This window comes from Sminthopsis crassicaudata, chromosome 2, assembly GCF_048593235.1.
Source record: "Sminthopsis crassicaudata isolate SCR6 chromosome 2, ASM4859323v1, whole genome shotgun sequence".
Classification (NCBI taxonomy): Eukaryota; Metazoa; Chordata; class Mammalia; order Dasyuromorphia; family Dasyuridae; genus Sminthopsis; species Sminthopsis crassicaudata.
The window spans coordinates 470,976,369-470,994,159 of record NC_133618.1 but is presented as its reverse complement, the minus strand read 5'-3'; the positions used below and the strand labels follow the sequence as shown (position 1 = coordinate 470,994,159).

At 35.4% G+C, this 17,791-nt stretch overlaps 1 protein-coding gene across 5 annotated transcripts in view; it reads right to left on the bottom strand.

The window, feature by feature from the left end:
- GARNL3 (GTPase activating Rap/RanGAP domain like 3) overlaps positions 1–17,791 on the bottom strand; it is a 202,322-nt gene that overhangs the window by 181,474 nt on the left and 3,057 nt on the right. The window contains exons 1-2 of one of the 5 annotated variants that reach the window (XM_074293140.1): positions 4,486–6,423; positions 3,405–3,474 (exon numbers count right to left, since the gene is read on the bottom strand). In XM_074293140.1, the coding sequence (XP_074149241.1) occupies positions 3,405–3,474; positions 4,486–4,493 (78 nt within the window). In that variant the 5' untranslated portion in view covers positions 4,494–6,423. Of the gene's footprint in view, positions 1–3,404; positions 4,361–4,485; positions 6,424–17,791 lie in introns of those variants that run through there. The other 4 variants (XM_074293137.1, XM_074293141.1, XM_074293139.1 and 1 more) reach the window with 4 other exon arrangements.

Genomic DNA, 17,791 nt, shown 5'->3' with positions numbered 1-17,791 from the left:
GGGGAAAGGGAATGAGGCACTGTTCACAAAGAACACTAGCTGTGATTGAGTTCCATTACTTAATTATCTATCCTTGTGCTAAATAAAAGTTACTATATTGTTTCATTAAAAAAAAAAAAAAAAGGCAGCTAGGTGGCAATGTGGATAAACCTCTAGGCCTAAGTCAGAAAGAACTTGAATTCAAATCTGATTTTAGCCATTTATTAGCTGTGTGATTCTGGACAAGCTTCATTTCTGTCTGTCTCAGTTTCTTCAACTATAAAATGAAGACAATGATAATCAGGGATAATTACAAAAAATAATAAACAGGGACTACTTAGGACAATTATGGAGGCCTGTTTTATCACTGTTAGGACAAAAATAAACAGGGATTATTTAGTGTGAGGAGAGGAAGACTTAATAGAGGCATCATAACTGTCTATTATTTGAAAGGCTATCATATGAAAGGGAAGAAGAGGCGGAAATAAACATTATATGAAACCTATTATGTGCCAGCACTGTGCCAAGCACTTTACAAATATTTTCTCATTTGATTCTTATAATAATCCTGGGAGGTAGATTTCTTTTTTATCCCACTTTATAACTGAAGAAACTGAGATAAATAGAAGTTAGGAGGTCACACAATTATAAAATGTCTGGGGTTGGATTTGAACTCAGGTCTTCCTGACTCCAGCATGCTATTTATTTGTTGCACCAACTAGCTAACTTGTTCAACTTGGGTTCAAGGAACAGAATTGGGAGCAAAGGATAGAAGCTGCAAAAAAAATACATTTCGGCTTGATGCCTGAAAAAAAAAATTTTCCCCCTAACAATAGGAACTATTCCAAACTAGAATGTGTAATCTTGGGACATAGAGGACTCCATCTCATTGATGGGTTCTGTATGTAAAAGGCAGAAATCGATTCTTCTGATATGTTGGAGAGGGGATTCCTTTTCCATTTGCCAGACTAGGTTATAACCCTCTCTGACTTAGAATATTGTATTTTTGGAAGTTAAGTCCATCTCACTCCCAATGCAGATAGTCACACATGTCTCAATTTGGTTCTTAGAAATTTTCAGTTTATAATTGTCTTTTAAACAGTGCTGCCAGTGCCTGGACATGTAGTAACATCTTAGGACACAACTCATCCTACAAAGAACTCTTTTCTCCAATTTATATCTACAATTTCCCCATCACAGGGCACTGATCTGACTATATCGGTCAACACCAAAAATGCTTCATAGTTTACTATTGCTTCTAGGATAAAATTCAAACTCCTCGGACATTTTAAGCTCTCACAATCTAGTTCTAGCCATCATTTCTAGGCTTTTCACATATTAATACCCATTGTGCATTCTTTGTTTTGCAAACTGACCAATTTCCTCACTGATGACATTCTACCTCTTTTGCACCCAGAACTTTGCACAGGCTGCCTCTCCTGCCTGAAGTGTACTCCCCTTCTGCTCTCTCTCTCACAAAACTTCTCCATCCAAATGCTGCTCTCCCCCACCCGACAAACTATCTTGCATTTGCTTTCTATGTACATATTTATATTTACTTACACACACACACATGTATGTTATTCATTTATGTCCATGTGACATAGATTTCAATTGACAAAATATAAGATTCTTGGGGAACTGGGAGAGTTTCATTTTTTTCTTTGTTTCTTGTTCAGCAAGTGCTGGACACATAGTGGGTGCTTAATAAATGTTTGTTGACTGACCTGCCCATGATCACATAGTTATCAAGTACTGGGATTCAACAGAGCCAGAATTAGAATTTAGATGTTCTTGCCTCGAGATATTGCACTTCTCCATCATAAAATTCACTCTGTCTCTCTACAAAGAGCCAGCATAACTTTATCATGATTAGGTCATAACAGACTAACCTCATTTCCTTTTTTAACAGGGTTACTGGATCAGAGGAATACTATAAAGAGGCTACCAAGATTTTAGTAAAGCATTTAATAAAACTCCTCCTCCATTTAGAGTGGATAGAATGGTGAAATGTGGGCTAGACAAAAGTTTAATAAAAGGCAAGTATGGACCTGATGGCTGGGCATTCTTGTCTGGGCACAAGTTGATTTCTGAGGTTCCCTTTAACTCAGACTCTGTCCTGCTTTGTTCTCATTTCTCTCCACTGTAGAACTGCTGCTTTAGTAATGTTTTCTCCTCACTGTCTCCTGAACATATCATGATCATCGCTATCTCTCTGCCTTGGTTCAGACTTGCTTTCCCTTATAACATGTCCCTCCTTACCATCAATCCAGAATCTACACATCCTTCAAGGTTGGCTCAACTTCCAATTCTTCAATTAAACCTTTCCTGGCTAATCTTGCCCCATAAAGAACTCTTTTCTCCAATTTATCATGCACCTAAAATCTGTACCACATCCATCCTTGCACCTGATTATATTACATGAAACATACTATTGAGGCAATAACACACCTTACTTTCCCAACTAGATTATAAGTTCCCTGAGGACAAAGGTCATATCTTCTAATTCTTCTGTATCCCTCCAGCATCCAGCATAGTGCCTGATATATAACAAGCATTTCAAAATTATCTTATGAATCCGACACAGAAAAACCTTAGTAAGTATACATCTCTGGCAGATTCCTTACATACTTCAATATGTCAAAAAGAAAGTTTACAAAATCTTTTAAAATAATGGGTAGCAATAAGAAAATAAACTAGATTGAAATAACTTGTCTTAAATTTTAAAAATACAAAAGGAGTATTTAATATTCTCAAGACAATTGCTTATCAGCACAATTGAGAAACACACTTTTAAAAAACATTTATTTATGTTTTTTTTGCAATGTAAATTCCCAGTTATATTTATCTCTGATATACTGGTAGCTATTGGATAAATATACATATTCTTCTTCTAATATATAAAATGCTGATTTAAAAATCTCCAAGTAAAATATTAAAAACTTGGTAAAAAAATATAATTTTTCATTGCAGAGGTTTGTAATCAATAAATTTACCTTGTTTTAACCAACACTTTTGTTTTTTAAGAAAAGCAACACATACAACCCTAACAACAAACTGAAGCACTTTATTAACAAAATATAATGGAAACTAAATCTTTCTTTTCCAATCAAAAATTATTTTATTCAGGAGTTATTTGTAGTTTGTATCTATCTTTCAAAATCTGTCATGAAAAATATTAAAGTGCAATCATTTTTTTAAATAAATCAACAGAGATGGGAGGTTAAAAGTGTGTAACAAAAGAAAAAGATTAAGATGATGTAATTGTCAAAGCCACTCCAGCACTCTGATTTTTCCCAATCCAATCCTCATACTATTATCATAGTATCACAAAATTAGTAAATATACAAGCAAGATCTGATGAGCTTGGTGATTTTAACAAAATGTAAAACAATCTGTTAGCACTGAATAGACTATAAACTTACCAGCTCCACAGATCCATAATGTTTTCTACTGAATTCCCCTCGTCGGCAACCTAGGTCTTCTGAGACGGAGCTGGAACAAAAATGCTTCATCAGTATTATACATAGCTCTCTGGCCACAAATCTTCTGCAAAAATCTACCACCATTTGCAAAAAAGAGCTCCTACTGAATAAGGTTTGAGCTCATCACTGCAGGGGAGCCTCCTTGCAACACACACAATCTCCAGCAGCCATTGCAGAGACTAGCTTTCATGTTAGCCTCAAAGAAAATAAAATGCTCAAGCCATCCCTGGAAGGGCAGACAATGAGGAAATTAAATATTTAGCCATTTGCGATCGATTGAGATTTCCAAGACGGCTACTGGTGGTTTATAATTGCATTTGAGAGCTTTCTGTTTATAAGCAAAGGGAAGAGAAACCCTGCAGTAACCCTGATGCATGTCATGAAACAGCTGAAGCAAATCTGCAACCATTTTGTATGCTGCAATTAACTTCCATTCAGGAGAGTCTCTTCTAATTGTTCTAAATATTCAACAAATAAAGGAACATATTATTTTTACTGCTAAACTTAAACTGAAAACAAAACACCTTCAGAAACTACTATAGATAGGCCCATCTTTTTTAATTTAAGAGATCAATGTCACAGCACAAAGGACTGGAAAGACTAATAGAAAATCTAGTATTCGATTTGAAGGTCTATTAGGGAGAGTTTCTTGCACAGCAGAAATTAGCATTCTCCAAACAGAGATAAAAACCTTAGCTCAGATATGACAAATCACATATATTCCATTTAAGAATAAATTCAAACAAAAGGCAAAATAGTAAATATCTCTGTACCTTGGATGCAAAAGGCATTTAATTCTATTTCTTATTATATTTACAATCCCAATCACTACCTATGAAATGAGCTGAGATACACTAACAGAAACCATGCAGTTTTACTTTAAGGATTTTTCTACTAGTATAAAGTCATAGATTTAAATAACTAGAGTGAAATATAAAAATAAAATATTACAACATTGGCATTTTAACATGTAATCCAAAATATCCTAAATCTGATATAGAAAGAAAAGTGCATTTAGTACCCTTTCATCCTTTCTTAAAGATCAGGATATGTTTTCTAAATTACTGCCCTTTTGCCATTTTCAGGAACAAAGCGACTGGGATGTTCATCATACACTGAACTGGATCTCTTGGCCAGCACACTGCTTGATGGGCTCCAAGAAAGTAAGCGTGATAGAAATAAGATTAGAGAGTCTGATGGCATTCTGCTGCCACCATTTCACAGGGCTGGCTGAACTCATCTTGGATGAGAAATTTAACCTTTTCACTCCCTCAGTTCCTGTACTAAAGGTATGGGAACTGTCTAGCAGAGGTTCCCCAATCTTCCTACTTCCAAAGAGAACAAAGGAGATAAGGAAATCTCCCTACATCACCTCTCTCAGTAAATTCTGCCCAGTCTTCCCTGCTCTACAACATTTTTCAATCACTTCATGTTCTATTCTATCTGAAAATACTATGTGGGAATTTCTACTAATCTACAAGCCTGAACCAGTCACCTTGGGCTATTCTGAATTTTACAATCATCTTTTTCTGTCCTATCCAACTTTCATCTTTCAAATCCTTGAAAACAGTCTTCTTTTTCCTTTTAAGTTTTTTCCTTTTATCTTTCTTCCAATTCTTCATTGAGGCTGAAGTAGATTGCTTGGCACTGTCATGAAATCTAATTCCTTTCTCATATTATGGATCACATTTCCATCTGTTTCCTTCAGGATTGTCACCTAGGACAACATGGTCTCTATAGTATAAGGATCCAGTGGAAAGGGTTCTAGTCTTGGGGTGAGAAGACTTTGCAGACTCAACTACTTATTATTTTTGAGTCTTGTTATGTTTCTTACTACCAGTATTTCACAAGATTTGAAGCTAGAGTTTAGTGATTATAAAGCCAAATACCCTAATTTTACAAATGAAGAAACTGAGTCCTAGTCACTTGTTTGAAGTCAAACAGATAATAGTCACCATAGCTGAGTTCTGATCCAGGTTCTTCAAATCCAAATCCATTACACCATGCTGCATGCATTTCACTTACTCTGAGATTCAAATATTTTCATTTTCAAAATAAAGGAACTAGACTAGATCAGTAGTCCATCCTTGGCAGCCATGGTTTCACATGAAGAGGACCACAAATTGACCCAAAGGAGTGTATGATCAATCACAAGGTGGGAATATGGGTTACATCTCATCCTTCTCATGATAGCAAGTTATGGGGATTGTTTCCAATGCAAACACACCCTTATTTTCTAAAATTGCCCCCAACACTACTCCCAATATTCCCCTCCATTCATTCTGTAAAGAATACACAGAATTCTCTTCCTGGTCAACTTGTACTGACCCCTTACATTATAATCTAACTGCAGGCTACTCAACAGCAGGTGGCTTTTGGGAAAATCTCCCCTCTCTCATCCCATACCCACCCTATGTCTCACAGATCACTTTGTAGTTAACAAGAACACTTAAGAGGGTGGTCTCTAGAACTTAGAGAGGAAGATCCAAATTCACTTCCTTCTGTTAATTTTGAATGATACAGTCAATTAAACTGAATGATCAGGCATGGGTGGAAAGATGGCAGTATACATCAAGACTCCCTCATTTTCTGAACATCCTTATTTCTATTGAAGGTAGCAACATCCTTCCAATCACTCAGGTTGCCATCACTGGTGAACGTTGGTGTTATCTTTGACTTTTCTCTCTTCTTCAACTTACATAATCCAACCAGTTGCCTAACCTTTTTTATTTCTGCTTCCATAATATCTCTCTTCTCAATCCTTTTTTCTATTCATTCACACAGTTATAACTCTAATTCTGGCCTTTATCACCTCTGGCTTGGAATACTGCAACAATATACTAATCTCTTCACTCCAAAACATAGTCTACTCAACTGCTAATGATTTTCCTAAAATGTAGGCATGATCATATCACTCCCCTACTTAAAATAAATGCAGTGGCTTTAGGATAAATCATTATTTTATCTTTATCTCATATAATTGAATTTTCTATTTTGTGTAAGTTTTATAATATACATAACTGTTAGTAAAATGAAAGATGTATATAATTCATAAATAAGAAATATATACATATTGGAGTTGTGCTCAAAATTTTTTACTGACAGGGGTGTGTAATCAAAAAATTATTGAAAACAATGACTTAGCTGATCTATCTCTAAAGTCTTTTTTATACATTAAATCCTATAATCTTATTAACTTGTCATAAATGTCATTACCAGAAGTACAAATGACATAAATAAGGTAAAAGATGGAGGAATCATAATATAAAATATAATTAAATGATAACTAAAATAATTTTTAAATGGGCCAGAAAGCATAAATTGTTTTTTTTTTCAATCTTGAGGCAACGAGTAAAGGAACGTTAGAAAAGGGAAAGTATTGGGCTATGGTTAAGAGAAGTTCAGGAGGAAGTATGACTTGGAATAAGTATGGAAACACTGAAGGGGCTTGTCAGTGAACTTAAGTTAGGAAATGACAGGTCCTGGAAGAAGTTGGCCATAAGAGAATTGCGTTTCTCTACTGCTAGCAATGCCAAAAAAACCACAACAAAACAAAACTGTGAGAACTTATGGTTGAAGTACTGCCTCCTAGCTCTTCCCCAATCAAGACATTTATAAAGGGGGAAAAGCTCCAATACAAACTCTGATTGATTTTCAGCTTTGCTCTTTTTACTATACACATCAAGGTTTCCATTTCTGAATAAAGAATTCCATATTTATCATAATTAAAATGTAAAGGTAGGTTAAAGTGAATTACAGAAATTAATTTACAGGGAAGTATAATCACTAGGCCAATCAACAAATGTAGTTAGCTTGCACAGGTTGGAGAAAACAGGAAAGAGAAAGAAAAATAGATACTAAAGAGGAAATATGTGTTCAAATTTTGAAGATTTGTGATTGCAACAGTATGAATGTTCATATTTCCTCCACTGGTATAGAGAGTAAGCCTTCCAGTTTTCCATTCTGTACATTTCATCCTTGCCCTTCGTAAATTCTCCAAAAAAATAAGGTAAAGGAAGAAATTAGCATTTCTTAAGCATTCCCTGTGCGCCAGGCACTTTGCTAAGTAGTTTATAAATGTTATCTCAGTTGATCCTCTCAACAGTCCTGCAAGATAGGTGCTGTTTTTTGTGTTGAGGAAACTGAGGCAAACATAAGCTACGTGATTTGCCCACAGGATCACTGATCTGTCTGGAGCAGAATCTGAACTCAGATCTTCCTGACTCCAGGACCAGCCCTGCAGTCACCTTGCCACTTAGTTGCTTAGGAGAATCCACTAAATAATAGAATCCTTCCTTTTTTTCTTTTAATGTCTCAAAAATGCCGGTTTAACTCTTAAACTGTCCATCTCCTAATACAGGCAGGATTCTGAACTCCAACAGTTCATATTAGTGGAACACCAGCCCTGGCAAGTTCTAAAAAGCAGGAAAGATTTCTAGTATTAGTTGGCAGGCAGACAGAATCGTGTCTCACCACTAGAACTGGCCACTGGATGATTTTTTTGCCACCACAATGATTCAGTGCCAGAAAATACATAGCTCTACTTTGCCCCATTTAGGAAGCTTTTATTTGTAACAGACTTTGAAATAAAGGAGCATTCTTCCTCAATGATATGTTAAAGTATCATTGTAACCTAGAAGTTACCAAAGATGGCCATGTGCATTTCCACTTCCTAACTTAATCTGTGGAACATTTGTTTAGTACCTGATTTGTCTCTAGAATTTGTTGATTACATGACCTGTACTGTAAGATGAGCTTGTTATATAATGGGCTGTAACAAAGCCAGGCACTGGGCCAACTTGACTCACAGGTGGAGAGGATATCTCTTCCACCTGCTGTGACTGAAACCTGCTGCTACTAGGCTCCACCTGTCTTTAACCATATTCTCCATTGGCTCTAAGGAGTGTTACCTGATGGCCTCAATTTCCCACCATAAAGATCACTTAGGCGAGATGATTATGGAAAACAGAAGCATTACCTGAGATAGCCTGAAGCTTTTCCCCTAGTTTTATTCCATTAGAACATAAGCACAGATCAGTTTAATAGATTAGGCTAAGGCAGAGAAGGTCTGGCCCTGAAAGGATAAGATATAGGGCTATCTGGGAAGTCTCAAGGAATATAGTACCATAAATCTAAGCAGCTGGTGAGGCTTGAGGGCAGCTCAGGGCAGGTGGCTGATTGGGCACTGTGATTCAGCAGGGACCCACTTAAGGCCCTTCATAATCTGGCTGCAACCAATCGTTCCACACTAACAGCATATTATTTCCCCGTGGACACTTTTGATTCCAGTCTAACTGTCCTATTTGCTGTTGCTGGTAGCTGATAGTCTTGCTTCAGGCTCTGTGACTTTACACAGGGTATCATCATGCCTGGAATACTCTCCCTCCTCACTGCCACCTCTTGGCATTTTCTCAAGGCTCAGCTCAAGTGTTATCTTCTCTAAGAGCCCTGATTACCTCTTCTCCCAATTCTTTATACTGTTTTACACTTGAAATTACATTGTATATATTTTATATTTATTTATTTGTGATTTTTTCCCCCTCCTAAGTAGAATGTAAGCTCTTTGAGAGAAGGCAATGTTTTTATTTTTGTCTTTGCATTTTAGGATCCTGGCACTTAAAAAATGCTTATTGAATTGAAATGAATTATAGGGTGGTAAATCCAACAAGGGCCCTGAGGCATTGCTAAAAACAAACTTCATCAAATGTACTAATTTGATTTAAGCCTTAATGACATACATCTATAGGCTAATTCTGCCTTTTTAGACAGTAACAATTCTGCACTGTCCTTTCATATTGTAATTTCGATTAAAAAGCTCTATTAGAATGCAATCTTCTCAGGGGGAAGAATGGTTTTTATTTGTTTGTTTGTTATTTTTGTATCCCCAGCCTGGCACATGCTATACAAGATTGAACATGGATTGAAGATAATCACTCATCCTGTGGCACCTGCCCACAAAGCACCCTCTTCACCCTAAACCAGAGGAGACAGTGGATTTTACATAGGCTGAGCTGAAACTTAACTCCAGGTCCTCTGACTCCAAAAGCAGTACTATTTCCATATTTCCTGTTTCATATAAGAGCATTCCTACAATTAATATAATCTGCTGTCAAGTCTAATAAAAAACACTTTCTCCAATTCCATTCCTTTCAAGAAACATTTATTAGCTGTTTACAATATGCCAGGCACTCTGCTAAGGACAAAGAATCTAAAGAAAAAACTGAAGCAGTTCCTGTTTTTTAAATGCCTTCATTCACTGGTATGAACCATATAAAAATTAGTAAATACAAAATATTAAAAATCCTAGTGACAAAGAACCCTAATAATTAGATAAATTAGGAAATGCCTCTTGGATGGAGGAAGTTCTTGCCATGAATTCTGAAAGGGATTCAAAGAGCAGAAAGTTGGCACAATTCTGCAGAGAGTGCTTAGTCTGGAGTCAGGAAGACTAAGTTCAAACCAGGCCTCAGACACTTACCAGCTATGTGACCTTGGGCAGGTCACTTAACCTTGTTTGCTTCAGTTCCCTCATCTGTAAAATAACCTGTAGAAGGAAATGGCAAACCTCTTCTGTATCTATGTCAAGAAAACCCCAAATGGGGACATTAACAGTTGTATATAGCTGAAACAACTGAACAGCAATAACAACAAAAATATTTCAAGAGGTAAAGGTGAGGAAGAGATTGCTCCAAACATGGGGGATAGTCAGTGGAAAGATAAGGAGCCAGGAGATGGATGTCTGATGTATGGGAGGCAACTAGAACTAGAAGATGGCACTTGGGCAAAGATGGGGGGAGGGTCTTCAGTACAGAACAGAATTGAACCCATAGAAATTACTGAAGTCACCAAGAAAGATTGTAATGATAAAAAAGATAAAGCCCAGATGTAGAGGATAGTAGATAGATGAGCATTCAATAAAGGGAGCTGAGAAGATTAAGAAAAATAGGTAGGAATAAAACCAAGGCAGAGTAATATTACAAAAATCTAGGAATTAGTATACCTAGAAGAAAGGGGTGGTTAAGAAGGTTGGGGAAAACCATTAGACTTATCAAAAGAGAGATGACTAGTAACCTTGGAGCAAGCAGTTCAGCTGAGTCATGATAAGGGAACTGTACTTCAAGAAGTTGAGAAATGATGAGGTGAGATAAAAGTGAAGGCATGGTATATATGCTATTTTTTCTAAGAGTTTGACTATGAAAGGAAGAAGAAACAGGAAAGTAATTTGAGAGGATGCTAGGTACAAGGGAAAGCCTTTTTTTTTTTACATGAAGAAGATCTGGGCCCATTTATAGGCAATAGAGGAACCAACTGATAAGAAAGGTTGAAAATTGGGAAGAAAAAGGGCATAATCTAAGGTATAAATTCATGATAGGCACAGGAGGAGAAGGGATCAAGGACATGAATAGAGTGGTTGATTTTGGCTAAAGGAAGAGTCACTTTTTTTTTTTTTTTTTTTTTTTTTTTTTTTTTTTTTTTTTTTTTTTTTTTTTGCTGAGGCAATTGGGGTTAAGTGACTTTCCCAGGGTCATACAGCTGGGAAGTGTCAAGTGTCTGAGGTGAGATTTGAATTTGAGTCCTCCTGACCTCAGGGCTGATACTCTATCTACTATGCCACCTAACTATGTCAGAAGAGTCACTTCTTAACCACTTCTTCCCCTCAAATCTGGTGCAAAGGAGGAAATAATGGTCATTATGTTAAAGGAATATGAGAAATATAGAAATGCAACCCTGCTTAGTTTGGATTCTACTCTATGGAACATGACCCTACCCTGGATAATTCTTGATGGTACTTCCTAGCCCCTATTTTTCTGCTTCCTTTTGTCTTTCCCAATTAGATCATAAGCTCCTTGAGGGAGGGACTGCTTTTCATTTTCTTCCTATGGCACATAGTAGATATGTAGTAATAAATATTAACTGAATTGAATCAAAATTGAAATGGGGAGAAGGAGCTTATGTTGGACAGCTTCAATTTGATTAGAAAAGTGTTAATAAAGTCTTTTGCTGATAAAGTGGGGTAAAGGATAATCTAGGCAACTTGAGGAGGGAAGATTTTGAACAGACTGTATTCATATATTATAGTTACTATAAGTCTCCTGAATCCTAGTCCCCAGTTTTTTCTACTACACAAAGCTTCCTTACAAAATACAAACGCCTATTCATATGAAATTTTAAGCCTGTTTTTGATCATTAATAATGAGATGATTGGTGCAATTACTATTATGTCCAGTTGAAAGATGAAAAACTGAGGCTGAGAAAAGTTATGACTTGCCCAGGGACATTCAGCTAGTAAATGCCTGATCCAGTACTAGAATTTACTTTTTATCTTAAGATTAGTCCTATTTCCATTGTACCAAACTAATAATTCCTGTCTTTAGGCTAGTTCCCAAAACCTTTTTTTTTTCAAAAGCTTTCTATGAAGCTAACACTATATGACAAAGAAGTCCTAAGGGACTCACTAAAGTGAACACATTTTGAAATCAATACCAAAAAGTCAACATAAGTTGCCTATTCACTGATAACGTGGTTTTTCAAAAATTCTCTAAGGATCTATATTTTTTAATATTTCTTCAAAACTTCAAGGATTCATCTGAAGAGGGTACTCCTTCTATATCTTAGAAGACAATTTCACTAATTGCTGTGACCAAAAAAATTCATCACTTGGTAAATGAATCATCTAGTGATAAAGTACTTTTTACTAAAGAGATAAAATATAAATTTCTGAAATATAGGAACTGTGCTAATTGATACTTTAATACTAAATAAATATCCACATAAAACAAGGAAAGAATCCTGAATTTAAATAAAAGTAAAAAAAAACCAGGCAAGTGATTCAGAAATAATTTTATTTCTGTAAACTCGCTCTAAATCAGGGCTTCTTAAACTTTTTTTTTTTTTTTGCTCATGACCCCTTTTTGTCCAAGAAATTCTTATGTGATTGAGTATATAGGTATAAACAATAGGTATACAAATTAAAATTTACTAATATAAATAATTTTGCAACCTCCACATTCAGTTAGGAGACCCTAAATGGGGTCATGACACAATTTAAGAATCTAAGCTCTAAATAATTGCTATCTTTAGTATGGTGGTTTTCTTTAAGTTTTTATAGCAGTCATCTGTGTTATTATTCAATCAGTCTTGCCAGTAATCTCCATATTATTTATACCTAATATAGGAGAAAACTAAGACTTAGAGAGATTTTGATTTGTTCAATGTATCATGAGGGACCCTTGCCAACTAATCTTATAATCACTACAAATCTTAATCATCATTGCTTGCTATTCATGTATCCACCTGTACCCTAAAAAAGAGAATGTCTAAGTGAAGGAGAAGAACAAAAGATTCCCAGCAGCAAAGATATTCTTTTATCTCATCAAGGAATAAGTGACACACAGAGAGAAGAAATTTACCACTTTGTAGAACTCACTGTGAGAATAATAGTAATTGTGAGCACTGGTTTAATACTTTAAACAATCAGCACCATGGCTAGGGGTAGCAAATACTTTGGTCAGCACCAAGACAAGGGAAAGCAGGCTTCTCTGGGATATAAAAGGAGGATTGTTCTCAGAGCTGCTAAGACCCAAATGAATATTTAAGGGTGTGGGTAGAGTACCAAGGCACTGTCTGAATTTCCAGAAGCGGAAATACTCCTGAAATGGTATCTCTGGGTCTCCACCGTAATATGTCGACTAGTAAGTACAGACATAACTGGAAAATAAAGTGTCTCTGTGTCCCTGGCAACAACTCAACATGGCAAAAGATCAGTATTCCAGTAAGAAGTAAGTCTGTGATGAGAAAATCTTTCAGAGACAATTCTGACTATATATTTTAAAATACACTTGTTCTAAGATTGCCCCATACTCCATCATCCTAAGCATTGCAGGTGAAGGCTGATTTGGATTAAAACACTGAACTTTTTAAAACAAGGCAAATGATGAAAGGATGACAAGTCCCAAACATGCTGTCTTTGGGTAATTGGCAAAATAATCCAAATTACATTTTAAATGAGCTGTAAACTTTAAGAAACTATGCTATTCCCCTGTTCCAAACCCTTCATTCTACTTTTTATAATCAATTTGAAATATGATAATCAAATATGCAGCATCTAATTTGCCCCAATCACAAAGCTAGTAAACTGGGGAGCCAGGATCTCCTAACTTCAAAGTACAATGATCTTTCTATTTCACCATGATGATTCAAAATCCAGTCTAACTGAAATAGTTCTTTATAGGATCATGGTAAAATAACTGAATAAAGTATGTTTATGCTAAATAAAATATTAATTTTCTAGTAAAGAACTATTTTCCATAGAGCATAAACTTAGGCATGTCCTACCAACCTGGAAAAGCTTCAAATAAGAGCCCAGAGAGAGATACTGTTATATGAAAATCAACCTAGATCCATTTGGAGAAGCTCAACAACATCAAATAATCAGTTGTTTGGCCACAGTTCCTTAAGACTGAGTGCTCAGCTGAGATCTGCCTCAGTAGAGGGAGGACCTAGACCGATTAAGTTACAAATTCTTCAAAGTATCAAAATCAAACATTAATAGTTGGAAGATCAACTGTCATGATTAAATGTCCCTCCCCTGAAATTGCTGCTCTTCTGAGGCAATTTAAATAAGGTGTGACTTTGGAAACCTTTTAGAATGAAAGCAAAGAAAGAAAACTATGTAACAAAAGAACTCCATGGAGAGTCCAGGAATGACTGACACACTTCAGGTAAATTCATGTAAAAAGATTCCAGAAAGTCATGTAACAAAGATTATGGATATTATGTCCACTAGCTTAATTAACAGGCAATTTTACAGGTTCATACATAGACAATGAAAGCAAAAACCAAAGCAGATGAACCAATGTTCTGACTATTTTGCAAAAGTGAAAAGAGAATCAACAGAGAATTAATGCTTCTAGAGTTTAGTAGATTTGGACACAGATCCTAAAGAATGATGGCAGATTCAAACATTGGTATATGCCATATGCTTTTAGATCACACTATGTTCTTGAAAGATTTTCTAAAAATTTATCATGTCATTGCTTCCCTAAACTAAAATATAGCTTTCTAAGAAAATGAACTTAAGAGAACAAGTGGGACAAATATCTCCTAAGCAGAAAGCAAGTATTAAGTTTAGTTGGAAATGACAAAAAGAAAACAACACAACAAAACATCATGACAATTTTCTATACCTAATCAGGATTTATAAAAGCAAATTAACTTTAAAACAAACCATAAATATTATTCAAAATATTTTAAATTATAATTTAAAATCTGAAAATTCATCAAAATCAATATTTACATAATGTTCATAGAATCACATAATGTTGACACAAAAAGAACCGTAGAGACCATCTGATCCAACTCACTTATTTTTACAAAGGAGGAAACCAAGATCAAGAGAGGAGAAATGAATTACATGGCTTTTTAAAAAAATCTATATATCACCTTTATTTTCCATATATCATTTCTTTTTTTCCTAACAAGAGAGCCAAGAAAGAGAGGAGCTTTGGAGTTTGGAAAACTAAGCAACATATCAATCAAGTACAAGATTATATATTTTCTCATATCCAAAGTCTTCCACCTTTGGATTATATGGGTTTTAAGTGTCAAAGTTGGGACCCTGTTCTTTTCAGTTCATCATGCTGCTTCTACTACTGAATATGGTACCTGGATGTGAGTACCAAAGATACGACATTAGTAATTAATTACAGTGAAAGATCAAAAGCCACATTTCTCAAATGAGAAATCCTCTCAAGGGTATCCAAAGTGATTTCCCTGGACATTGCCTGCCATGTAAGATAGAAATCTCTGTTCAAATGTGAATAAATCATATAAAACATTTATTTCTAGGAAGATGGGAAAGTCAGTGTCCTACTCAACTTTCCATCTCTTCTGAGCCAGAATGGAGGTGAATCAACAATTGCTGTTAATGAACTGTGAAAACTATAAGGCAACTATAAGTGAGTTATCTTCTGCCCTGTCTCAGGCATATCTATCTTCTCAATTAAAGATTAGGATTATAGATAAGACTGGAAAGAACTCATTTATTTTTTTTAACACTTTAAATCTGAGAAATACTTCCCTCCCAAAAACCCTGTGAAGGACCCAGTGCTCTTTTATTATCACTACTTATAGATGAGGAAATTAAAGCTCTGAGATTTAGTTAACTTGTCCGTCATACACAGTTAGCAAACATCAGAGGTCAAACTCAAACCCAAGTCTCTTTACTTTTAGTCCATCACTCTACTTACAATATCCTGCTTTCCTACCCCCCAAAAAGAAACCATTTTCCTGCACAAGAAGATTCAGGACTACCAGATTGTCTAAATCTTGCTAATTCTTAATTGAGAAATGAAATAAAGTCTGAAAGGATAAATTTTTTTAATCACTTTAATCTACAGTTTCAATTTAAAAAAAAAACAACACCAAAAATCTCTTGCACCAAAGTTAAAAATAAAAATTTTTGTTATTGGGCATTGATAGGAAATATCTCCAGCAAAAAGATAACTTTTGCAGTTTATACCAACAACATTTTCCAGATAGATTATAAGTACACATCCTATCAACCTCAGATTATCCTGGAGATTATAAAACTGAACTGAAAGAATTTAAATTTTGGTAATTTAAATTTTCTTATTGCTATATTGTTTTACAGATACTCCTCTCTCTTAAAAACTCAAATGACTCAATTCCCATTCCAATTCTAGAATATCCAAAATAGGTAATAAGAGAATTTATAACTTCTTGATTTATATTAATTTTTTTCAGGCATTTAGGATACGCTACTTTACTTTAGAGGAGCTAGATGGCAGAGGTTCTAGAAATGTGAATTACTATCATTTCTCCATTTAGTTTTGATTTTGTCTGCTTGCTAACTGTTACAGAATCAAGATTTTCAGGGGATTCTGACCACACTTTTCCTTTCTCCTTGCATTGGGCGAGGGACACCTGAGGAGGAAACTCATTGCCCATATTAATACAACATTTTACAATTTGTAAAACACTTCACAAAAATGACTTCATTTGATCCTCACAATAACCTGGGGAGATTGATACTATTATGATCCCCAACTTCCAGCTAAGAATATTGAAGCTGACAGAAGGTAGGTACCTTGCACAGGGGCATACATCTCATGAGTGTCTGAAGTTGGATTCAGACTCAGGTCTTTCTGATCCCAGACTCAGTGCTCTTTTCAGTTTGCTTCTCACCTGACCCTCTACCAATGCTGACAAGCGTCTGCTCTGAACCATCAAGCCTTAGAAAGCAACATTGTTATTGTTGATGGAGAAGCTGATCTTGCAAACAGGAAGAGCTAAATTCAATTACTATCTTTGGTACACAGTGGCTCTGTGACCCTGGGTAAGTCTAACCTCTCAGTACTCCAGAAAACTCTATTAATAAGATATAAAATAAAAACCATCATTTTAGATTTAAGGTATCTTTTCTCAAAAGTTCAAAGTTTTCCCATGTATAATAAAAAACTCTAATTTAGACAAATGGAGAGGTAGAAAGAAATGTTTGAATTATGGAATGTCTAAAGAAACAACGTCAAACAAAATCCCACAAAGTCCTCTTCCAATGGTTCATCATAGTGTGGAGGTAACTGTGGGTTCCCAAAAGTTAGACACTGCTGGTAGGCCATCTTACACTGATCTAATAAGACTTTGAGTAGACATGTCTACTCCACCTGCATTGGAAAGTCCCTAATTTTTCAAACTATTAAAGAAAATATTTTAACTTGAACTAGATTAATGAAAAGCATTACTCAAGTGGCAAGGATAAGGATATTTGCAATCAGCATGGCAGCTGCTTCTGTTTAAATGGGATCGTTGATGGTACTTTTAAATATCTTCCTCTAAAAATTTTAGTCAATTCTCCTATAACCTTATTATTCATTTAAATCAAAACCCATCAATGTGTACTATTAAGAAGGGTTTACTATACAAACTCTTGTTTTAACCAATCTCTGTCAATTTTTATTTAGGGGGACCTCAATTACAGATGTTGCTACATTATCTTATTCAACCTCACAGGCTTATGACAAACTCTTATTAGTGCTGTATACTGTGTTGTTTCCTGTGCATTTTTTCTTTAATAAACCCTACCTGATTATGTATTATATTCATTATGTACATTTTGCAGAGAAATTGGCAAAAGATATAAAAGTGATTTCATGGAAGTAGCCCAGTTTGGAACGGACTTGCCAAGAGCTCTAGATTTCCTAAGTCTTCTTGCCACCTCCAACCTAGGCATCTGATCATCCTTAACTGAACAGCATCACACTAATACACTGGGTTGCCTATTCAAAAAAAAAAAAAAAGGTAAGGAA